This window comes from Schistocerca cancellata, chromosome 9 (assembly GCF_023864275.1).
Source record: "Schistocerca cancellata isolate TAMUIC-IGC-003103 chromosome 9, iqSchCanc2.1, whole genome shotgun sequence".
NCBI lineage: Eukaryota > Metazoa > Arthropoda > Insecta > Orthoptera > Acrididae > Schistocerca > Schistocerca cancellata.
The window spans coordinates 184,370,041-184,396,448 of NC_064634.1; the positions used below are offsets into that span (position 1 = coordinate 184,370,041).

Here is a 26,408-nt window from a genome sequence, read left to right on the forward strand (position 1 = left end):
GAGAACTTGTGAAAGACTTTGGTAGGCCTCTTTCGTTCATTATAGATCACAGCGCCTTCGTAGCTACTTGATAAACTATTCATAGACATGATATATTGTTAGATGGCTCTTGTGCTCATCGTTCTACAATCTTTCGTCAAATTATAATATTACTTGATTAACCACAGACCTCAATCACGGTTGCAGCGATTCTTTGCTCCAGTGTTAGTCTGTCACTCAAAACGTACGTTTACCAGTTAAAAAACGTGTGAACATAATTTTGTATACCTGCTAAAAGTATTGCCACTTCCAGAGTTTTAAAACGATTTATTCCTATTATAGGGAACAATGCCACCCACGGAAATGAAGGTAATCACCGTAGCTGACGAGTTCAGCAAAAATCCAGAGCTCAAGGAAGACGACCTCCAGCACTTGCGGGAATGGGTGTCAAAGCAGCCTCATCTACCAAACATACCAGGTAAGATGATTCTTTAAAATTCTCCAGCAGGCTCTAGAATGTGAGTACACAAATTTTTTTTATTGTCCAAAATGAAGGCTATAAAGTGAGACCACATCAGTGGCTATGAAAATAACAAATATCTGAATTTAACAACAACAGCTTTTTTTCTTTGCCACAATTCAGGGTGTCTCAAAAAGTTTCATCTGATTTGAAAAGACTATATCATCTACGTGAATGTTCCATGCGGCTTTTCGCGGATGATGCTGTAGTATACAGAGAAGTTGCAGGATTAGAAAATTGCAGCGAAATGCAGGAAGATCTGCAGCGGATAGGCACTTGGTGCAGGGAGTGGCAACTGACCCTTAACATAGACAAATGTAATGTATTGAGAATACATAGAAAGAAGGATCCTTTATTGTATGATTATATGATAGCGGAACAAACACTGGTAGCAGTTACTTCTGTAAAATATCTGGGAGTATGCGTGCGGAACGATTTGAAGTGGAATGATCATATAAAATTAATTGTTGGTAAGGCGGGTACCAGGTTGAGATTCATTGGGAGAGTCCTTAGAAAATGTAGTCCATCAACAAAGGAGGTGGCTTACAAAACACTCGTTCGACCTATACTTGAGTATTGCTCATCAGTGTGGGATCCGCACCAGATCGGGTTGACGGAGGAGATAGAGAAGATCCAAAGAAGAGCGGCGCGTTTCGTCACAGGGTTATTTGGTAACCGTGATAGCGTTACGGAGATGTTTAACAAACTCAAGTGGCAGACTCTGCAAGAGAGGCGCTCTGCATCGCGGTGTAGCTTGCTCGCCAGGTTTCGAGAGGGTGCGTTTCTGGATGAGGTATCGAATATATTGCTTCCCCCTACTTATACCTCCCGAGGAGATCACGAATGTAAAATTAGAGAGATTAGAGCGCGCACAGAGGCTTTCAGACAGTCGTTCTTCCCGCGAACCATACGCGACTGGAACAGGAAAGGGAGGTAATGACAGTGGCACGTAAAGTGCCCTCCGCCACACACCGTTGGGTGGCTTGCGGAGTATAAATGTAGATGTAGATGTAGATGAATGTGAATAAAAATTTGGGATAGCGTTCACTGCTGCTGTTGTGTGTCAGCACAGTTCACTCATATTCGATAGAGCGGGAGGCACATAGGATCTTTCACACACCTTCAGAAAAAAAACGACATACTGGGAGATAAGCGACCGTGGAGGCAAATGCGGAGGCTCAGTGTCGATGAAAATGACACCCTACAATCGTAGCTTGAATTGCACCTGGTGAAACGCAGAACACAAAATGCCTACAGATTCTCTGTTACCGCCATCTCGACTCAAAGTGTATTGAGCTGTGAGCGAACGAGAGAGTGACCTACCTGCACTCCACAGATCTCTATCAGGAACCGTATGATCCAACAACATACAACTGTCTGCACGGTACACATTTAATTTTTAGTTGGAAGTTAACATAAGGGGTGATTAAAGAGTTTCCTTTCGAATGCCGTACGGTCCAGAATCGGTAAGCGAATCAGGCAAGATCGCCGTGAGCACTGAGGCAATCATCCCAACGACACACCAGGTTGAAGATAGCCGTTTGGTAAAACACCGTCTTCTGTTGCCTGAAGTCAACTTCCTGCTTCACATCCTTGTCCGACAGCAATCGTTGACCTTTCAAGGTCTTTTTTAGCGGATCGAAGGGTGATAATCTTGTGAGGAGGGATCAGACTATAGGGCGGATGCTAGGGTGCCTCCCACTTGAGTTGTCGTAACTTTTGCGTTACAACATTAGCGATATTGGGGCGGGGGGGGGGGGTGCATTATGATGAAGCAACAGCTTGTAGCGCGCCATTTCACTACGTTGGTTTTCGACAGACACGCTGCCCCATACATATTCTTGATTCTCCGATGGATGTCTACCGGTGTTCGGCCTCCAAGAAAGAAAAGTAACAGTGCGTAGCTGCTGTTTGCACGGATTTGTTAATAACGTCGCCATACTCCACGTTTCCGCATTTATGGCACTCACATCGAATAGACACGAGTGCTACACTAACCCCTTGTCTACATGCCTGTGCTCATATTCTCGCATCAGAGTCACGCTATGTTGCATATTCGGTGCAGCAACGTCCTCAAATGGAAAGTTTTTGATCGTCACTTGCACGAAACCCAAATTTCCGTCGTCATTCGTATACAAGATATAGACTTCTGAAATCAGATTAAACTTTGGAAACAACCTATATGTAGGCAATATTCTAAATAAACTGTACACTGATCAGCCAATGTGCTCGACTACGCCTCGTAAGGGAAATTGGAGGTCGGAGACAGGTCCAGTCAATAAAACAGGATAGGCGGCGATATATGGCAGACCTAACGACAAGATTACAGTACTGGTGCAATCGCAAGTGTTTAGGAGTTCTTCGCCCAGCGGACTTTGTTGAACACGGGACACCGTAGGAAACGAATGCTGTGGATTCTCATGTTGATCAACAGCATCAGTTACGATTGCGATGAGCGATCCAGATTGGACTGTGGATCAATGGAAACGAAGCGCCGGGTTCGATGAATCACGTTTTTTGTTACAGAAGGCCGACTGTCGCGTCCGGATACTCCGCCATCTAGGTGAACGGTTGTTCGAAACATGCACCACACTACGGGCATAGGCTGGTATGGGTGGTATTGTGCGGTAGGGGACGTTCACCTGAGCTTCCATGGAACCTGTGGTGGCAATCGAAGCCATCATGACCTCCCGCGCACTAAATGAGCCTTACTGTGGATCACCTGAATGCTTGATGTCCTTCCTGAGGCCGATGGCATCTTCAAGCCGGAAAATTGTCGCCGTCACAGTCGTGCAGCGTTGGGATGAGAAGCCGCCTTATCTCGCTCGTGAGGCAATCCTGCCTCGGGCATCGATGTGTGTCATGTCCTTAGGTTGGTTAGGTTTAAGTAGTTCTAAGTTCTAGGGGACTCATTCGACTCGAGGCAGCCGCACGCAGCATGCCTTACAGGAGGAGAAGATATTCTCGTAGGAGCAGAATGCCTGTGTACAAGCCTGTCAGCAGTTTTGATATGATTCCTACTGATGTTGGTCAACAAGAACTGCTTACTGGTCCCCTCACCTTTGTAGGTTGTAAGATTAATTTTTCTTGCACTGCTAATGAGGTTGTTACTGGTAACTCGTGGATTCATACTGATGTCTTGGGCACCAAGTTCTACTGATTTGAACAAAGCGGATTACATATAAGACGCTATAGGGCATCAGCTCCATGCCTATTAGCACCGACCCGTAATTTACAGGATTTGTATAGCCTGTTCCTAGACATCTGATGCCATGTACCTCATCGAATCTGTACTATGCAGAACCGCTTCTGCATTGCATTGCTTTCCAAATGTCAACTAACGCTTCATGAGGCAGGTGGTCATAGTGTTTTGGCTCATCAGAGTATATGTTAGCAACCTTCGCTGTCACTTTTTAACGCCCTCTTTTAGTGTGCCAAAGAAACTACACAATTGCCAGAAATGTTACCATGAAAGCACTTCCGAATAATGTTTAATCCACTGATATCTGCCGGCCGCTGGTGGCCGAGCGGTTCTAGGCGCTTCAGTCTGGAACCGCGCGACCGCTACGGTCGCAGGTTCGAATCCTGCCTCGGGCATGGATGTGTGTCATGTCCTTAGGTTAGTTAGGTTTAAGTAGTTCTAAGTTCTAGGGGACTGATGACCTGAGATGTTAAGTCCCATAGTGCTCAGAGCCATTTGAACCATTTGAACCACTGATATCTGGTGAACTCTATATTCTGTTGAGTCATAAATATTGTCAGTTGAGGTTTAGCAGAACGAGAGGTTCCACAAAATGGTTCAAATGGCTCTAAACACTGTGGAACTTAACAAAAAAAAAAAAGTTCAAATGTGTGTGAAATCTTATGGGACTAAACTCCTAAGGTCATCAGTCCCTAAGCTAACACACTACTTAACCTAAATTATCCTAAGGACAAACACACACACCCATGCCCGAGGGAGCACTCGAACCTCCCCCGCGACCAGCCGCACGGTTCACGACTGCAGCGCCTGAGACCGCTCGGCTAATCCCGCGCGGCGGAACTTAACATGTGAGGTATCAGTCCCCTAGACTTAGAACTACTTAAACCTAACTAACCTAAGGACATCACACACATCCATGCCCGAGGCAGGATACGAACCTGCGACCATAGCAGCAGCGCGGTTCCGGAATGAAGCGCCTAGAACCGCTCGGTCACATCGGCCGGCGTGATTCCACAAATTTACATTTCACTGTGGAAATATGTTCCGAAACTTCTGGAATGCATAGAGACAGTCGGAACTGTCCCTGTAGGTGGCGACGGCATTTGCTGCCCATCTGAGAGACTCGTCCAACTTTACATCCGAGTTCTTGGCCATTTTTTAATATGGTGTCGGGATGCAATCAAGAAAAGTAGAAGATAATTAATTGTTTGTGGAATCGGAACTAATTATTTTCTAATGGGATACTAAAAAATAGCCGGCCGGTGTGGCCGTGCGGTTCTAGGCGCTTCAGTCTGGAACCGCGTGACCGCTACGGTTGCAGGTTCGAATCCTGCCTCGGGCATCGATGTGTGTGATGTCCTTAGGTTAGTTAGGTTTAAGTAGTTCTAAGTTCTAGGGGACTGATGACCACAGATGTTAAGTTCCATAGTGCTCAGAGCCATTTTTTGATACTAAAATTGCTTGGGACCTCTTCCCATTTTGTTTAAAGCCTAGGCTGTGCGTCCACATTCGGAACATCAGACATCTGAACGATAGTATTTGAGACTGTTGTACATAGAGAATAGAGTACATAGGAACACGTGATGTCGTTTGGTCAATACTTCAATGTATGATTTTAGAATCGCATGAAGGAATGTGCATTAGAGACTGCCGTGAGCAGTTTCCGCCATTTTCTGCACTTCTTGTTGTTGCTAGAGATGAGGTTGTGTTTTGTGCAGCATTTGTAATATTTCTAGCCCTACACATTTAAGTGCATTGTAACACATTGAAGCTATTTGGAGTATATGGTTAATTCTTCAGTTACAAATTTTTATGACAGGTAAAATTCTATAAAATTTTGAAACTAGTTACATAACGTATGGGTGGTTAAGCCATACTTCGTCGGTCATACACTATTTTGTACCTTGGAACAAAACACAGTCTTTTACAATGGAATATGGGGTATTCGCAAATTAACTGAATTTCGTTAATGTCTGAACAACTTAACCTGTCTTGAAAATGGAATCTTGTATTACTTTCCATTAGCTTAACTTTCAAAAAGTATTTAAGTTGTAACTCGTTTTTGGTAATGCTTATGCGTAATTCGATTGTACTTACTGATTCGGGGTGTATATTGAAGTAATTACTGTAACAGGTAGGCCTAAATGGCTAAATACAGTATTGAAAGGATTTTCTCGATTTTAAATTTCAGTAGAATATTTGTTTCTAGGTAGATGACTATACTGTATCCCGGGACACGTTTCCACATTTGGAAAAATCTTAGTTTTCTGGAGTAATTTTTGCAATTTCAAAAAAAGAATGCAGCGTACAAAAACTGAATGCCATCATTCCAAAATGGAATGGGATAAACTCCTATTAATTAATCATTTAACTCCTATTAAAGGTCTGACTGTAAGAGAATGTTTGTAAAGTGTTCCGCTGTACAACACAGTCCCCTACTGTTGATGCCTGCAGGTCAGGCATTTAAGTAAAGATGGAGGCCTTCGGAATAGATGTGATATTTACTCGACAGATTCAACGAGGTGTCAATGACGACAAGTAGAACAGTAGTAGCCTCGGACTTACCGTTTTGGTACTGAGAGAAAATAATTCCAGGACGACTTTTCATTCCCACAGGTATGTTTGCTTCTCAAGTAGTTTACAAACAACTTCAGCACACAATCTGAAAATTTTAGCTGTCGCATGTTTTCCGAATCGAGGTATTTGTGGTTCGCCCTTGAGACGGTGTCACACGAAGAGCGTAGTGATTGCACAGTACTGAACGTGGAGTGCCCCATGGATATTGCTGTTGTCTATTGCGCTGACACAATTGTCAGAATGACAGCAGCATAAGGTCTGATGACATCACTTTCACATGAGGCCTAGAACTATACGATTCGTTGTGAAGACAAGGGCACTGTCTCCAATGCATCAAGCGTTCCTAATTCAGTTGCTCGTCAGTAGATATGTTCGTCTCTCGTAAGAGTCGTCAGGCGCATTTTATCTGATGATTTTGCAGGTATTTGTAATTTCGTTTTGTAACGTGTAGCTGCGGTCATCCCAAACAAGTACTGATCGTCGTCTTTCATGCGGCGCCGAGTGTTGACGTTTGCGTTGTTTCATTTCTCGTTAAAACAGAAAAAAATATTTTTAAAGCAGTGAAGCGTTGTGGAGGAATGACAGGCCCCACGAGGTGGTCACCAATAATCTCCGCCTACTAATTGAGGCTGAACCGGTGCTGATGTTCCGTTGCCACCATATCTTGGGCATTGTCCGTAGCCCACAGGTGGGTGCTGTGAAGGCTGACGATACCAAGCATCGAAAATGTGCTCTTATGATATAAGATGGATGGCAGAAATCCCAGCAGAGTGGTGGCCTGTTCGACGGAGTGCGACAAAATCGCCGCCGCGAAGGCAGTCCGTAGATAATAAGGCCTGCACGCCTCGTAAGTGAGGTGGATGGTGACAGTTGTGCAGAACGTTCCACATGGTCGTCTGGCGTACCTATAGTCGTAAAACTGCCGTAGTCTACCGTAGACTTCGGTAATTTCCCTCGTAACCTTGGTCAGTTCGGATCGTGACCACGTTACCTGTACGTTAGGTGTGTTGCATACGAATCGGGCATTACGTCATTTCGATCGCTTTGTTTGCGTATGCGATCAGCATCTTATTAGACTCCACTTGAAATAGTAAGCAGTGAATCGTCTAGAAACTGAATGATGATTACATAAAGGGCTGCGTAACCTATGGAACATTTTTGCTCTACATGCTTAATCCTCCTCTCTGTTACATAATAATGAAGAGTATTTTAGCAAAATTGAAACTGTCAGTGTTTAATATATTGTTGATTTGTAAAGTGAAACAGCGGGGTGTTATAGGAAAAATAAAAAATATACATTATCGTGTAGCGCCAGAAAACACAGCTTATATGAAACATGTTTCTGTTATACATAAAAGACTTTTGCACTCATCAGTAATAACAAGAAACCCTTGCCTTTGACCATGTTGAAGAACCTTACATTGAGTACAAAATAACAACAATAATTATGTAGCTTTATATGTTTATGTTTGAGTATGCATCAGAAGTGACTGCGTTGCTTCAATAAAAGCGCAGAAGTTACGCGATCAACTAATTTTATTGTTTATGAAACGCAATTTACATTTTGTAGGTTACAGAATACACAATAGACTAACACTGAACGATGTGCAGTTCTGAGGATGTGCAAAACAAACATACAAAAAAGAAACAAAAGTCGTCTGCTCCCAGTTTCTCTCTCACACATTCCTTTATTCACTACCATAAATTTGGTAGAGCGCAATGCCCTATTCAGCAAAATCATCTTCTGTAAATTGAGAGACGCAACAACCTGATCTACGGTAACTGTAGTATATATCAACATCATTGGATCAATATTTTAATTTGTTCTGTTGTATAGGATCCTTTCCTTTGGTGACCCCCTCCCCCTGTGATGTACGTGATGGCGTTCAATGAAGCACGACACGCTTTATTGCCTATATGCGAGTAATACTTTTGTATCTCTGTAAGTCTAATAACGTCAATCATCTACGATGGTGCGTGTCATATTTCTTTATGTGATGTCGAAGATTAAGCAACTTAATCTACTGTTGACTTTTCTTGGTGTGAAACATACACGAGTCTATCAGCAATGTAGCTTTCAGTGAGGTGTTTCAATGTCTGTGTACAAATGGCAGCGCATGTTTCTCAAAAGAAGGTATTGATGTTGGGCGCTGGGGTCCGGAGCGAATTCAACATTCTAACTTATCCCAATGATGTTGCACTGGGTTCAGGTTGGGACTCTGGGCAGGCCAGTCCATCTCAGGGATGTTATCGTCCACAAACCATTACCTCACAGATGCTAGCTTGGACAGATTGCATTGTAATTCTGATGCAAATAATCATAGACTGTTTCTCTACTGTACTCAGTGCACAATACTATAAAACGTGTTCATATCCTTCTGGATTTAGCGCTCTCTTAAGGGTAATAAGGTAACAGACCCTAACCACAAAAGAAACGCTCATACAGAACATCATCTCCTCCGTACTTCACTGTTGGTACTACGCATGATGGCAGGTAACGGTCTCCAGACGTTCACCAAACCCAAATCGTTCCGTTCCATTGCATTGCCACAGAATATAGCATCATTCACCACTTGTTTCGGTCATCCGTCGAGTCACTGTCCAGCGACGTCGTCCTTTACACCACCTCAAGTGTTTCTTACTATTGACTACAGCAATATGTGGGGTATGAAAAGTTGCTTCAGCACTGCACATCTTTTTATTATCTCCCTGCGCTCAGTCATTGTGTCAGTTGGACAGATAGAACCTCTTTGAGTGTCATAGGTGATTTCTTTGGCTGATTTCATGCGGTTTTTTTGCAACTATCCTCCGCAATACTCGACGTTCGCTGATCGCCACTACATGATTCTGCCTGATCTTGGTTTAGCTGTAGCTTTTACTTCGTGGTTCCACATCAAATTCTAGGCAACTTCAGAAGGGTTGAAATGTCTCTTATGCTTTGTTTCTCAAGTAAAATGCCGTGTGGCTAGGGCCTCCCGTCGGGTAGACCGTTCGCCTGGTGCAAGTCTTTCGAGATGACACCACTTCGGCGACTTGCGTGTGGATGGGCATAACATGATGATGATACGGGCAACACAACACCCAGTCCCTGAGCGGAGAAAATCCCCCACCCAACCGGGAATAGAACCCGGGCCGTTAGATATGACATTCCGTCACGCTAACCACTTCTTTTTTTAAATCTCATTTTGTTCGTTTTCGTTCGTTGCATCTGCTCGAGGCAGACGTCGCAAGACGCCCGGTTCAGTTCGTCGTTGATTCATTAACTCAGTTTTTATTTATTACAGAGGGCAGCTAACCCTCTGACTGAACACGCTGAGTTACAGTGCCGTCCTTTTGGTTGATCTCATTTTGTTCTATATTGTTCGTGGAATTTGTTGGGGGCGGACGTTCGATGACATCCGTTCAGGTTCTTCGTTGATCCGTTCAGTCAGTTTTTTATTACAGAGAATATCTAACCCTCTGGCCGAACACGCTGAGCTACCGTGCCGGCTACCACTCGGCTACCAGGGGCGGACGTTACTCAAGTGACATCCAAGGATTAGTCGACGTTCGAATTCACTTAGCTCTCCTGTTCGACCGATTCCTCTTTTACTGCATCTCTATTGACAACACAATATTCCTCTCATTCTTTTATACTAACGGATCCGCCTCTGCAGACACTGATTAGTCGCTATAGTGTTTAAGTCTTCAGTGATTTTAGAATGAAGAATACAGGTTTATTGATAGCAAGATAATTGTTAATTTGAAACCCAATTTCTTTAACGATTTATTGGATATTTCAGGACATTCCTCAGTTAAGTACACTAGTGTGTCTGAATGGCAAGTGTAATCCCAATAAACTACGGAATTAGCAAAGCAGTAAAAGTTCCAAACATCTAGAAAGCCTTCATAGAGAGAGAGAGAGAGAGAGAGAGAGAGAGCGAAAAACAGGACTAGGGTGATGCTGATTGGTTGAAGGCTCAAGACGCTATATTTTTAAATGTCTTATGTTTACTAATGCTATCGTAGGCTGATATTAAGACCTCCAATACTTATTCTGTGGCATAGTACAATAGGATTAATGACGGTATGTCGATTCCAGCACACTTAGGTTATATACTTACTAACTGGTGCACTTTGTTTAGATCACGTGACCAAGTGATGTCATTGATCTTATCAGTGACGTCATCTCTCTTAGAAGTGATGACATTGTTCTTACCAATGGGGAGCGACATCCCCTTTTTACCTCTACCTCCTCTTTCCCCATCCCCTCCCCATATCTCCAACCAATCACAATGTGGTGTTAAAAATGAAAGAGCCAATCAAAAAATCCAAGATGGCGGAACTACTATAGTTGTGTTAGCGGGAAATTAAAAAGCCCTTTCCTCCTCCCATGTCTCCACTAGTGAAAAAAAACCAAGATGGGAAACTAGTTCAATTATGCTTCATGTGCCATCCTTTCTCCCTATCTCAACCAATCACAGTGAAGTATTGAAGCTGAAACAGCTAATTGGAAATCCAACATGAGGGAGCTAGCTCAGTTGTACTTTACGCTACCCCAAGCCCTTCCTACTTTCATTCCCAACCAATCAGTGAGTAGTATAGCCAAAGTATATGAGCCAATCTATAAACGACTTATCAAGACAGTAATGAAAACGTAGTTGACAGCATTTTCGTCATTCTACGAGATCCAGATACTTTTCTGGGTATGTGATATATTTTGTGATACTTTGGATACTGTTGAGCACAGTTGGGGTGAGGCGACACCATAATTGACTCATTCAGTTTAACAGTGACTAAAATATTAGGCTCTGAGTATAGGAAAGGGGAGGGAGATGATACTTTATACAGTGTGTGTTTACACACTCATGGCAATTATGCAACTTGGTGTCATTTTTACACATTTTTAATACTACATTCTGATTGCCTAGAAAGAGCCGTGAGAGGGGATGTGGAACGATGTAAACCAGGACTGAGCTAGTTCCTCCATCTTAGATCTCCGACTGGATGTTTAACTTTTGGTACCTCACTGTGATAGGCCAGAGACAGGGAAAGGAGGGTGGAACATAAAGCGCAATTGAGCTTGTTCTCCCATCATGGATTTTTTATTGGGGAGTGAGAGAGTGTTTTTTAATTCCCCAACAACGCAGTTACGTTAATTCCGCCGTCTTGAATCTTTTTAATTGGCCTAATACTACATTTTGGTTGGTTGTAGGTGAGAGGATGGGGAGGGGGAGAGGAAGAGAAGATAAGACTGATGATGCAGCTAGGTCAACGACGTCGGTCACGTGTTGTAAACAGAGTGTGCTCTAGTTGGCACAGCATTACTGCTGATCTTGGTGTATTTAGCATGTCCTTTGTTGTTTCATTGTACGTAAGTTAACATCGATGAAAGAATTATGTGAGTCGAATCTGTAGTGATGATTATTTCATTACATTTGAATATCAATTTTTGTGGACTAAATTTTGAAGTGCTGCTTTGGTCTCACTTGTCAGATTTATGTCTTGTTATAGGCGATAGGTGACTGCATTGCATGTTGCGACGTTATCTAATTCTCCATTCCACGTGCAGTCTGGAAATAAACATGATCTCCTCTTAGGGTTGGCCACGCTCTCTCTCTCTCTACATATATAGGTATCTATAAGCATCTGATCGTAAGTGACATCTAGCCTGTTTAATCCATTATAGCTAAACCATTATACAGGGTGACAAAATTTCGTTAATATTGAAACGCCCCCTTAGAAATATTATACATGACTGTGTTTAAACTGACACACAATATTTTTAGCGCAACGCAATCTGACTTTCAAAAATCCGTACAAAAGAATGGCCCTGACTAACATTAACCTATACGTTTCACAAATCACTTACCTCACAAAAATCTTCGTTACTCGAACTACTGCAATACAGCGAGCGCCACTACTGCCAGCTAAATAAAAGATTCAAACTACTGAAGGCACTAACTACTGATAGGCATAGTTAGCAAATGAAAGATTTTGATAGAGAACAAACAATGTATTTACCTCACTAGTGTTCAAAAGTCATAATATATATAACAGTTCATGACATCCATTCTTACAAATTTACTCTTTCTTAATGAGACACGTCCAGATCATCCGCTTTCAAAAATCCGCCATCTCACTTCCCCACATCCACCACTGCTGGCGGCTCACCTCCAACTGCGCAACGCTACGCGCTGTTTACAGCCAACTGCCCAACACTACAATAGCCAACAACAATGCAAACCAGCCACAGACTGCACACAGCACAGCCAGCGATTTTCATACAGAGCGCTACGTGGCGTTACCAATAAAAAAACATAAACAGCCTACTTACAATATTTGAAAATTCAATGGTTCACGAGATAATGTAGATAAAGAGGTAAAAATTGGCACAGATGCTTGAAGTCTTTATAACAAATCTTCATCATGTCGGCCGTCATTCATCAAAAATATCTCCCGTCGAGGGGCAATGTTGTGAAAAGCGCCGTACAGCACATCATTAGGTATGGTGAAAAGTTGCCATCAGACGTTGTCTTTTAGCATCCCTAACGAGGTCTAATGATCATGGTAGAATTGCGACTACAGGTAACCCCATCACAAAGAATCACACGAATTGAGGTCTGGGGACGTGGGAGGTCAAACACCACGAAAGTGACGACTCAGCACGCTACTCTCACCAAACAATGCGCGCCAGAGATCTTTCACGCCTGTCGCAGTACAGGGTGGAGCGCTATCGTGCGTAAAAATCGTACCTTGCAGCTGGTGTTTACCAGCCAGGGTAGGGATGATGCGATTGTGTAACATATCGGCGTACCCTGCCATCTTCACGCTGACAGAAAGTAGCATCCCGCATTCCCTCGAAGAAAAAGGCTCCGATCACGACTGACGTGGTAAATCCACACCACACCGCGACTTCCTCGGCATGCAACTGGGTTTCCAAGACCGTCCTAGGATCTTCGGTAGACCAAATTCTGCAGTTGTAGGTGTTGACAGACCCTCGGAGTGTGAAATGGGCTTCGTTGATCCACAACACTTTAGACAACCATTCGTCACCTATCTCCATCTTCTGAAGTGCCCACATCGCAGCTCCTCTCCGCGTCACAAAAGCGGTAACTAACAATTCATGATGAAGCTGGATTTTGTACGTACAGCATTGGAGTCACAGGACCTTTTCCCGTTCGAACATCCTTCTTAAGTCGAGAGAATCGTAGAGCTGCAGTAGCGGATTCTCGATTCTGATAGTAAAGCTTCGCTAATAGTGCCTTCTCTGGTAAAGTCAACATGCCGCGACTGCTGGGACATCTAACTCCCTCCCTCACTACACGATTCTCACGTGTCGGTACTGACATGTTACTGTCCAGCGCTATCTTGAAAGTTCTCTTTAATTAATAGAAATATGACTGACGTACTGTTTCTGATTGTAAGATCTGAGCTGTAGTAATAAATGAACTTCCGTAATGAAACTTGTACTGTAGTAACGTGAAGACAAAGTTGCTTTCTAATAATAATTAATTGTTGTAATGAAAAGGGAAGTATTTCTACTGTAAAAGATATCAACCTGACTGCAAGAATTTCGAACAGTATAAAGTACCTGATTAATGAACTTTGACATAAAACCTACAATAATTAGTTTTGCAAAACTGATCACAAAAACTGTCTCTGAAAGACATAAGTTGGCCCAGACTGAACAAATAAAAAAAAACATCAAAATATTTAGTCCTTACCTCTATTCTGCGCAAATCTGGATAACGCGTTGCTGTACTGCTCTGTCTTACGTGCGGATATGCTAAAGCTGCAAATTACTATATCTGAACAGATACACTCGTGAGGTGCAATGAGATCTCTGTTAGTTGCAAATCGAAATATTTTCCGAACACAGCAAGTTCCTTTTCCATTAAAAAACAAAACACGTCAGTTAAAAATTGTAACGTAAAGGTGGGTAAAAAATGAAATATTGGCATAAATGACAACACTAAGTTTTTTTGTATTATACTGTGAAAAAGTCCTCATGGCTGATTTCAAAATTAATGAATGTCCTAACATCCAAATAATACACTTTCCTATCTTTCAAGTCTAGTAACTATTAGTACAATAACAAAGTCCGATAGCGCAGCAATAATGAAAAAATATGTAACAGAATTATAATACTTACCTTTGACATTCCACTTCTGGTGTACACTTAGTTCCATTAAACTTCCTCCTTCACAGATTCAGTTTCTGTTACAATCTTGATATAATCATGTTCATTAAAAACTTTACATTTGAAACACAACGTTACAATTGCTTCCTCACTCCAACACAGCTTAACATTATTTGATCCTGCACCTCTGCGCACAACCTAACTTCTGCGATACAGCTTTACAACATCGCTGTACGCTCACAATCGATTCAGATACCAAAATTATACATGACACTTATCAATATGTTGGCTAGTTTTTGCATTCGTTTTTGGTTTCATTAAAACCCTATGTCATTTCAGGCATGTGTGTATATTTTTACCTCTACACCTTCTTTATCCTGCAAATTTGGCACTGTCAAATGTTAAGAACTTTTGTCTCACCCTGTATTTCATTTTTTTTTTAGCAGAATTCTATGGCTGATGGAGTTTCAGGCTTTACAGCCTCTTGCTAGACACTGTCATTTCTCTCGTGGCCTTCTCGGCTTATCCGCAGAGGAGATGTGGGCGCAGGCCGGCTCCTGTAGTGGCTACACCATGGTGACACCTGCATTAATGCTCACACTCCCAACTGTTTGTAGGTCGTGGCCCATAAATCTGTTAGTCAAGGTTTACTGCACTATTTCCTCTCATGAAGTTTCACGCATTACGTTTTCCTAGATCTAGCGGCAGCTTCCACAAGAGGTCAATACCTCATATCGATGTGTGGATATTTGTACAGCATTTCTTAAGGAATAAAACTTCATCATAAGTAACAGCTTGTTTTCGCAAAGGCTGAGGTTACAGTGAACATCTCACACCAATTCATTAGACGTGACGTCAGTTGTTGCGCTCCTAACAGTTTTCTGAGACAAATCTGTGGATGTTTCTACATCTGTGTATGACTCCCTTCCCACGGTAAGGTAGTTTCCTATGTTAAGAAAAGAATACTCAATGGTGTTACAAATCTGACCACATATCTTTGTTTAACGTCACTGTAATTGTGGATCAGCAGCTTTTCGGGAGATAGAAACACAGAATAAAGCAGTAAATCTTTATCAACGGTTTGTAGGACATTTGCGAACATCACGAGTTTCTCACCACCTACGTTTCTCAGAAATCCACCGGTATTCGGTCTGGATCATAACTAACCTGAAACTTACACAAACACGCAAACAACTGAGAATTTCCTTTAAATCCTGACTGACAACACTTAAACAGCCGCTAAGGAAACTTTTAAATATATTCTCCATTGAACGAACGACCTGAAAATAAACTAAGATTATTGCAGCATGTGTTACAATATAAATGATAGAAGTAAGTAATATCAGTGTTCAAAATCGCTGCCAGTATTTGCCATTATAGTTCAAAACATTTTGGCATCCGACAGATTAGCTGGTAGTGGTGCTCGCATGTGTAGATCGCGTTTATTCCTAACAAGTTCCGTATCGTAACAAACACGATCAAGATAAAATTTTCAATCTACATTACGTACTATTAACGAGAACGTCGTTATCAGGAGAAAGAAAACTGGCGTTCTACGGATCGGAGCGTGGAATGTCAGATCCCTTAATCGGGCAGGTAGATCAAAAAATTTAAAAAGGGAAATGGATAGGTTAAAGTTAGATATAGTGGGAATTAGCGACGTTCGCTGGCAGGAGGAACAAGACTTTTGGTCAGGTGAATACAGGGTTATAAATACAAAATCAAATAGGGGTAATGCAGGAGTAGGTTTAATAATGAATAAAAAAATAGGAGTTCGGCTAAGCTACTACAAACAACATAGTGAACGCATTATTATGGCCAAGAAAGACACGAAGCCCACGCCTACAACAGTAGTACAAGTCTATATGCCAACTAGCTCTGCAGATGACAAAGAAATTGAAGAAATGTATGATGAGATAAAAGAAATTATTCAGATAGTGAAGGGAGACGAAAATTTAATAGTCATGGGTGACTGGAATTCGATAGTAGGAAAAGGAAGAGAAGGAAACGTAGTAGGTGAATATGGATTGGGGCTAAGAAATGAAAGAGGAAGCCGCCTGGTAGAATTTTGCACAGAGCACAACTTAATCATAGCTAACACTTGGTTCAAGAATCATAAAAGGATGCTGTATGCATGGAAGAAGCCTAGAGATACTGACAGGTTTCAGACAGATTATTTAATGGTAAGACAGAGATTTAGGAACCAGGTTTTAAATTGTAAGACATTTCCAGGGGCTGATGTGGACTCTGACCACAATCTATTGGTTATGAACTGTAGATTAAAACTGAAGAAACTGCAAAAAGGTGGGAATTTAAGGAGATGGGACCTGGATAAACTGAAAGAACCAGAGGTTGTAGAGAGTTTCAGGAAGAGCATAAAGGAACAATTGACAAGAATTGGGGAAAGAAATACAGTAGAAGAAGAATGGATAGCTTTGAGGGATGAAGTGGTGAAGGCAGCACAGGATCAAGTAGGTAAAAAGACGAGGGCTAGTAGAAATCTTTGGGTGACAGGAGAAATACTGAATTTAATTGATGAAAGGAGAAAATATAAAAATGCAGTAAATGAAGCAGGCAAAAAGGAATACAAACGTCTCAAAAATTAGATCGACAGGAAGTGCAAAATGGCTAAGCAGGGATGGCTAGAGGACAAATGTAAGGATGTAGAGGCTTACCTCACTAGAGGTAAGATAGATACTGGCGACAGGAAAATTAAAGAGACCTTTGGAGAAAAGACAACCACTTCTATGTATATCAAGGGCTCAGATGGAAACCCAGTTCTAAGCAAAGAAGGGAAAGCAGAAGGGTGGAAGGAGTATATAGAGGGACTATACAAGGGCGATGTTCTTGAGAACAATATTATGGAAATGGAAGAGGATGTAGATGAAGATGAAATGGGAGATATGATACTGCGTGAAGAATTCGATAGAGCACTGAAAGACTAAGTCGAAACAAGGCCCCGGGAGTAGACAACATTCCATTAGAACTACTGACAGACTTGGGAGAGCCAGTCCTGACAAAACTCTACCATCTGGTGAGCAAAATGTATGAGACAGGCGAAATACCCTCAGACTTCAAGAAGAATATAATAATTCCAATCCCAAAGACAGCGGGCGTTGACAGATGTGAAAATTACCGAACTATCAGTTTAATAAGTCACGGCTGCAAAATACTAACGCGAAATCTGTACAGACGAATGGAAAAACTGGTAGAAGCTGACCTCTGGGAAGATCAGTTTGGATTCCGTAGAAATATGGGAACACGGGAGGCAATACTGACCCTGCGACTTATCTTAGAATCTAGATTAAGAAAAGGCAAACCTTCGTTTCTAGCATTTTTAGACTCGTAGAAAGCTTTTGACAATGTTGACTGGAATAATCTCTTTCAAATTCTGAAGGGGCAGGGGTAAAATACAGGGAGTGAAAGGCTATTTCCAATTTGTATAGAAACCAGATGGCAGTTATAAGAGTCGAGGGACATGAAAGGGAAGCAGTTGTTGGGAAGGGAGTGAGACAGGGTTGTAGCCTCTCCCCGATGTTATTCAATCCGTATATTGAGTAAGCAATAAAGGAAACAAATGAAAAATTCGGAGTAGGTATTAAAATCCATAGAGAAGAAATAAAAACTTTAAGGTTCGCCGATAACATTGTAATTCTGTCAGAGACAGCAAAGGACTTGGAAGAGCAGTTGAACGGAATGGACAGTGTCTTGAATGGAGGATATAAGATGAACATCAAGAAAAGCGAGGATAATGGAATGCAGTCGAATTAAGTCGGGCGATGCTGAGTGAATTAGATTAGAAAATGAGACACTTAAAATAGTAAAGGAGTTTTGCTATTTGGGGAGCAAAGTAACTGATGATGGTCGAAGTAGAGAGGATATAAAATGTAGACTGACAATGGCAAGGAAAGCGTTTCTGATGAAGAGAAATTTGTTAACATCGAGTATAGATTTAAATGTCAGGAAGTCGTTTCTGAAAGTATTTGTATGGAGTGTAGCCATGTATGGAAGTGAAACATGGACGATAAATAGTTTGGACAAGAATGTGATGCTACAGAAGAATGCTGAAGATTAGATGGGTAGATCACATAACTAATGAGGAAGTATTGAATAGGATTGGGGAGAAGAGGAGTTATTGGCACAACTTGACAAGAAGAAGGGATCGGTTGGTAGGACATGTTCTGAGGCATCAAGGGATCATCAATTTAGTATTGGAGGGCAGCGTGGAGGGTAAAAATCGTAGAGGGAGACCAAGAGATGAATACACTAAACAGATTCAGAAGGATGTAGGCTGCAGTACGTATTGGGAGATGAAGAAGCTTGCACAGGATAGAGTAGCATGGAGAGCTGCATCAAACCAGTCTCTGGACTGAGGACCACAACAACAACAACAACGAGAAGAATAGATGAAATAAGAATAGTTCCAGAATTAATATTCAGTCCCTCTTTGAATTTATTTTTAAAACACTAGTTAATTGTCCCTACCTACTAGTAACACACAATCGCCTTAAGAAATCTCAGTCCTGCGTTTTTTAAGGATAAGTCTTTTACCAGAGACACAATGTTATGAGTGCTCACGAAATAATCAGCATGAGTTCGGTATCCTGAATAAACAACTAGTGGTCGCAAAAGTACAGTACTAAATGCCCTAAGCTTTCCCAAAAATCGCTTAGACCTTATGGACACATCTATTGATGAAAATGTTAATTAAATGCAACTAAATTCGCTCTGGCCGTAGTAATCTGCAATGTTTTGATCTCTCGTGTTCGCACCTATGTAGAAATATGCATTACTTGTATCAAACATTATTTCTGAGTGGCCATTCTTTTTAACGTTAGTGAGGAGTGTCTCCTGTTATCAAAACCAAATGTGGCGTCAGAAAGTGGCGTTCATAAAATATACCTGGTGCAACTCTGTTCTATGTTTCTCTGGCTCTTACGACATATACCACTCACAGTGCTGCCGGCCGACTAATGGCGACGAAGAATTACAAGAATAATGACTTGTCTGCGATAACTTTGTAGCACGTGCAACAGTGTATCATCATTTTCTGTTGTTCCTCGCCATGATGTTTCACCGACTGAGCCACCCAAGCACGACTCACGGCCCCTCCTCACAGCTTACATCGTCTCCTACCTTCTGAAACTTCACAGAAGCTCTCCTGCAAACCGTGCACAACTAGCACTGCTGGAAAAACGGATACTGTGGAGACATGGCTCAGTCACAGACTGGGGGATGTTTCCAGAATGAAATTTTCACTCTGCAGTGGAGTGTGCGCTGGTATGAAGCTTCCTGGCAGATTAAAACTGTGTGTCGGACCTAGACTCGAACTTGGGACCTTTCCGTTTCGTGGGCAAGTGCTCTACCGACTAAGCTACCCAAGCACGACTCAGGACCTCTCTTCACAGGTTTTGTTCAGCCGGTACCTTGCCTTCTACCTGATAGAGTTTCATATTAGTGCACAGTCCACTACAGAGTGAAAATTTCATTCTGGAAACATCCCCCAGGCTGTGGCTAATTTTATGAACTAGATAAGCTTTGTCTCAATAACTTTGTTATCTTATCAAAATTAACAAAGGTTTTACAGCTGCCCTAATTACATGGACACTATGTATGTTAATGATATGGCATAAATGATGATACGTAATGTCAATTTTTCGCAGATGATGCGCTTGTCCATGAGGAAGTTATATATTCAATAAAATGGTAGTAGCATACGGCTAAATCTTACCCTGACAATGACCTGTTAGGGGAAAGACTGGCAATTATAGTGACCGACACGAAAGTAGAGTCCTCAAGGTCACAGCTGCTGCCTGCCGCCAGCAGGGGCTGCGGGCTGTGATTCGCTCGCTTCTGTGCTTTGTTGCCATGTAGGGAGATTTAGCGGTGCAGTAAGTCAGAGCAGCTGAAAGCTGTGTTACCGTGCTATATCAAGTGTTCATGTCTGATCTCAGTGTCTTACTGTCTTCAGAAAGGTGCTTTGACGTGTGTTCGGTGGTGAACAACAGTGCAGGAGCAATGGCTGCTTGTAGTACTTCTCCGGTCGGTGTGCGTAAGGGGCAGAAAGACAATCGTAAACAATCGATAATTATCATATCGAATCGAATATGCTCAAGTTTTTTACTGACTTGGCTGACAATAAATAATTGAGGAATAACTTAAATTTTGCACAAATTCATAAACTTACTGCTAAAGCGTGTGGTGTCTCCAACTGTAGGCCATATTAGCAAATCTGTGCCACTGGCAGAATCTCCAGAAATGAATGAGTGCTTCGATTCTCCAAGAAAGTGATATGAACATGAACGGAAAACAACTGTCTCTGAGCCGCGCGGGATTAGCCGAGCGGTCTAGGGCGCTGCAGTCATGGACTGTGCGGCTGATCCCGGCGGAGGTTCGAGTCCTCCCTCGGGCATGGGTGTGTCAGTTTGTCCTTAGGCTAAAAACATACAGACTGATCTCCGTGAAAAAAATTAATTACTCGGGCTCAGAGACCACCGTTCTTCGTCTTCTTTGCTCCCTTGGTTTCCGATTCAAGAAGTGTAATGACGGACGGAAATTCTTAACGGAACGCAGAGACACTGCAGCAGCAAGAGCGAAGCTTGTGTGCTGAAGACACCAGGTCTGTAGTGTACTTGGATGAAGCTTGGGATTCACAGAACCACACCAATAAGTATATGTGGCATGACTCCAAAGCAAACGGCGGTTTGAAAGTGCCTACTTGTAGAGCTGGCCGATTAATCATCGCTCACGCTGGTTCATTAACGACAGGATTCGTACCAGAGGCCAAACTTGCTAATCCGATTACCATTCAGAAATGAATAGAGAAGTTATTAAGAATTGGTTTATTCAACTGTTGTCTGCCCTGGAAGAAGGGTCATCGTGAATGATATTGCCAGCTACCACTCCATTCAGATAGAAAACCTGCCACGTTCAAATTGGCACAAGGCAGATATTATGGAGTGGTTAAAGAGAAAGAATGTTTCATTTTCAGTCGATGAAACGAAGGCTGAACTCCTGTCTAAGGAAGAAATCGTACGTGTCAAAAAGACTTAGGAATTCGATCAACTGGCAAACGAAATGAGACACCAAGTGGTTACTGCGAATGTTTTTCCCTTACAGTAGAGTCTGATAAATTGATCACAAGTGGTGGCGATTAATTTACTCGACGGTAACTGTCAATTAAAATAAGGTTGTCAATTCTGCATTAATTAACAACAGTTTTTCCTAAATTACTTTCGGATATAATCTTACTGCATTCGGTTTACTTGCACATTCGAAATTTAACTCCCTTTTTTGATAGAAGGATTTACTGGCTGTTTCGTAGTAAGGGTAATGCAGTTCATAAAATGAGAAAACGTTGTGGTGTTTCTGTGTTGACTGTATATATAACGAGCGTAGTAACATCAGAACAGTCACAGCACCTATTCTAATTCTCCGAGAACAGAATAGAAATTTACGATATTTGACGATTTTCAGAAAGCTAGAACGTAGAATTGTATTACTTCAGTATGACAGAGGATATTATCCGATGGCTATAAAAATGCAGGGCAATGTCCGTGATAAAACTGATTATTCTGGCCACTCACTTCAATGCACTGTCTTCTCCGCCCACTTGGTTTTTAATTCAGAAACTGTAATGATGGACTAAATTTGTAACAAAAGACAGTAACATTGCAGTAGTAAGAACGAGGCTTTTGTGTACCAAGCACGTATTGCGTGCTGAGAATAATAGGCTTACAGCAAAGTTAGATAAAACTTCGGTTTCACAAAACCTTTCGTACAAATACTTTGCTCGACTTCAGTGAAAATATTGGCTTCAAAATAGCTGCAATTACTTTTGCGTAGCTTATATTGGCGTTTTGAGTGATGCATGCAATGACGAAGGATATGTATTAGCAGCCAGTAAAATATTTTCGGGAAGTAGGGAATATTCTCGGTCATATTAAAGCTAGCTGTCCGCACAAAACTCTTGGCGACGGCCTACAGCGATTCGCGCACTGCTGCGCACGGAATATTGCGGAAGTAATTTGCCTTGTACGTGATACGATACAATAATGACGTTTGAAATGTTACCAAAAATAATTTTGTAGTTTTCTTAACAACTTTCTTGTGGGAAGTTTCTTTGCAGTCCTACAGAACGAAAATTCATCAGCGACTACATGTTTCGCTACGCACTGGACACGGTTTCACACCTCTTATAATGTCTTATTTTTTATCTCAGAATACCTTTATGTTTCCGAAATAAAAGACGCAGCATATGCATCTGCAAATTTTGAATACGTTGATATATTTTTTTCAGTCCAATTACGTTAGTGATTCTGTTACTACCACAGGTTGAAGTAAAAATTTATTTTCCTTCAAAATTTCTCGTAACGTTAGGTTTCTTTTTTTTTCTCCTGACAGATAGTGAGAATTTTCTCTTGGAAAGTACTCCATTATATTCTAGACTAAAGATAGGGTTGCCCAATGCTTTTTTTGAATTTTTACAAACATTTTAAATCATCATTATAAAAAACTGGCAATGTTGTAAGAGCCGGCCGGAGTGGCCGTGCGGTTCTAGGCGCTACAGTCTGGAGCCGAGCGACCGCTACCGTTGCAGATTCGAATCTTGCCTCGGGCATGGATGTGTGTGATGTCCTTAGGTTAGTTAGGTTTAATTAGTTCTAAGTTCTAGGCGACTGATGACCTCAGACGTTAAGTCGCATTGTGCTCAGAGCCATTTGAACCTATGCTGTAAGATGGTGAGATGACCTTGAAGCCCTATTTTTGTGCCAGCCTCTATAGCTACTAATATAGAGTAATGTGAAGGTGTGCTCTTTACGAAGCGTATAAATTTAATAGCTATTGGTTAGTAAACAACTAGCAACTGTTAGACTAATAAGTAGGAAATTTTTTATTTGCCCACGGGGTAAGTGTAATGTTTGTCATTTTAAAGCAAAGTAGTAGGTCTTACATCTGTCAGTAATGGAACACTGTTTCAGTTTCATGATAACTGGACAGTCAATTTGTTGTTCAGCTAGAGCCAAGAGCCCTGACGTGCGCAAAGTTCTTTAATGAGGTAATTCTTCAGGCTTTCCCGGCGAGGCGTTGTCATGTTGAACAACTGGGTTTATTACGCTATATTTCTTTATGTTATTGTTATGCACCGTTTATAAGTAAATACAAATGGATTCTCATCTACGCAGACGACCAGCTGATCCTGTTCCTGCACAGCTGCTACTACAGTCTAGAAAGAGCCAAGAAGACAATTGAAGCCTCGTACACCATCAGGTGCCTGGCGCCGGAAATGTTCTCCGATCGGGACCCCTTGAAGCCGGAGCTACAGGCGGTCTGGAAGATGGCGTAAGTAGTCTCAGCTTCCTCTCTCCGCGACACGCGAAGCTCGATCAACCAAATGTGTTCTCCTTTTCGTCGCTACTCGATGATTCGCAAATCCTGAACCTACTTGGACGTCTGACGCCATCAAGGTAGATATAATCATTGAAATCCGATATGTGTAAAATACGCACCATAACAAGAACTATTGTCATTTTCGTACATCAATTTCGTTGATTTCGGCCATTTACAATATGCCACCTTTCAACCTAATGTAGACCACGATCTATGCTACATGTGTCTATCGCCACAATCAGCGTTGCAAAAAAATAATATAGCAGTGAAAGGAGTAGTTCAGTGTTCTGTTTTCTTGCTGTTGAGGTATTGCGTCACAAATCGAAGCCGACATATGGGAACGGTAGTTTCGACCACCCCGGTAATTCATATGACTATGGTTCTCTGGAACTTCCTCCGACATTACGACGAGCACCAACAGAATCAGTAAATTTATTGAACATATGGTAGAAATACCAGAGCAAGATGACAAAACTTTTATCTTAGAAAATGTAAAACAGACGAATGACTGCATCGGTGCTGCCAAATGTCAGTAATGAAAAGAAAATTCTGTAAAACATTTCCTTCCGTCCTTCTTGTACGACATCTGTAAAAGTCATTGGCTGGTACCGGAAAAAGAAATTAATACTTCCGCATTAAATGAAATACTGTGCGTGAAATTCCGTAGCGTCTGTTTGTAAACTAGCTAAAATGGAGTCAGCCCGTAGATAACCTGGTGAAACTCGTTTTATCTTCGGCGGTATCTCTCACTGCATTGACTTGCACACAGCTAGGTTAGGTTATTCAGGATACTTAGATTTTCGTGCTTTCCGGATGAATTTTTTTATGTGAGAACGTGGTTAATTTATTCAGCCAAAGATAATAATATGAGTATTGTGAACAGCAGATACTAATGCAGCCTGTAGAGGCCTCTTCAAAGAACGTGATATTTTTACGTACTACTACCAGTACATTTGCTGCTTAAAATTATTAGTACTTGCAGTTCGTAATAAAAATCAGCTGAAAATGAATTGCGCATTTTGTGGCCATGATACAGGACAAGAAAATGAGTAAACTTCGGCTTCTTGATTTGGTACAGGTTTCAGAGTGGGTTCTAGTAGCTTGATACAAGGTCTGTAACAACATACGAATCCCTTTAAATTCTATATAAAAGCTACATACTTATTTCTTAGCTACTCTCTATAAGAAATTATCTGAGTAGCTAGATTATAGATCTGATAGCACCTTTCCGTGGTATGACAAGCAATAACAGACATCATATTCGTGAGTGGGCCTGTGTCTTTACATCCACGTGGAATAACGGTTTGATGATTATTCATTGTTAACGCGGCCTGCACAAATAGCTAGCGAGTGCTACTTCTCTCAGTTAATATATGTCCTGGCAAATATGTCTTGACACACATCTGAAAGCTCTCCTTCGTAATATAATCTTCGAAATATAAGAAATGAATGAATTATAGAGATTAAATTATGGTTTATGGGGACAGCATCATTATCATTGTGGTTACGGAGAACAATGGAAGATTTTCCCTTTAAGACACAGATTGTCATACTGAGTGACGATGATGATGTTGATGATCCCGCGTAGTCACGTGAGACAGCGTTATGAGCACCCGACAGAGTTTGAGAGAGGCCCCATTGCGGGCCCAGCTGCTGCTGATGCTACTTGGATGATTGGCATGTCAGTTATCTTGTGTTAAGTGATCGTGCTAAGGGTGAGTGTAATAGTGCGGTGTCGTATAGTCTGTTGTTGTCGATGATGCCAGAGGCTGAAGTCCGATGCCAGCATACAGTCCACTCTACTCGAATACTACCAAGGAGGCGGCCGCAGAGCCGCAGAGTATGTGACACAAATTTCAACTTGAGATGTGTACCCGTTCCTGAGAAAGAAGGGGTCTTAACAGTCGAACGGACAGACAGGCAGTCCGATAGCAAATGACAAAAGTTTTTTTCGTTTGATTTAATTACGAATTTACAATTTTTGGATTTTTTCTTTTGGTTGTACTGTGAAACCTTGCTTCTTGCTAAGTTTCACGACTCTAGACCAACGGGAAGTAGCCTATAGGTTTTGATGAGTGAGTTTGCGACTATCAAAGTATGTGACATAATTGACCGTATCTTTTGACAGCATCGACTTAGAGGTTTCAATTTTCTACACTGACGAAGGACCATAGATCTTATTACGTGACATAATCTTCAACTTGATATATCCACCCTTTCCTCAGAAAAATGGGTCTCAACAGACGGACGAACAGGCAGATATTCAGACAGTAAATGACAAAAACATATTTTTCAAGTGATGTAGTTACAAATTTACAGTTTTCAGTTTTTTCTTTGCTTGCACTGTGAAATGTTCCTTTTTGCCAAATTTCATGACTCTAGATCTACGATAAGTACACTGTAGGTCTTGATGAGTGAGTTCGCGACTGTTAAAATATGACGTAAATCGCTGCATCTTTTTATGGCATTGGCTTAGAGGCTTCAATTTTTTACACTGCGAAAGGAGCATAGATTTCAGTATGTGATACAAATTTAAACGAGATATGTATACTCGCTCCTGAGAAAAAGGGTTTTCAACGGTTGGACGGACAGATGGACACACAGACGGACAACAAACC

General features: G+C 41.7%; 1 protein-coding gene across 1 annotated transcript in view; it reads left to right on the plus strand.

Moving 5' to 3' along the window:
• LOC126100393 (alpha-tocopherol transfer protein-like) overlaps positions 1–26,408 on the plus strand; it is a 137,126-nt gene that overhangs the window by 94,911 nt on the left and 15,807 nt on the right. Inside the window, exons 2-3 of the mRNA XM_049910989.1 lie at positions 322–457; positions 23,586–23,742. Coding sequence (XP_049766946.1) covers positions 328–457; positions 23,586–23,742 — 287 coding nt within the window. The 5' untranslated portion in view covers positions 322–327. The remainder of the gene's footprint in view (positions 1–321; positions 458–23,585; positions 23,743–26,408) is intronic.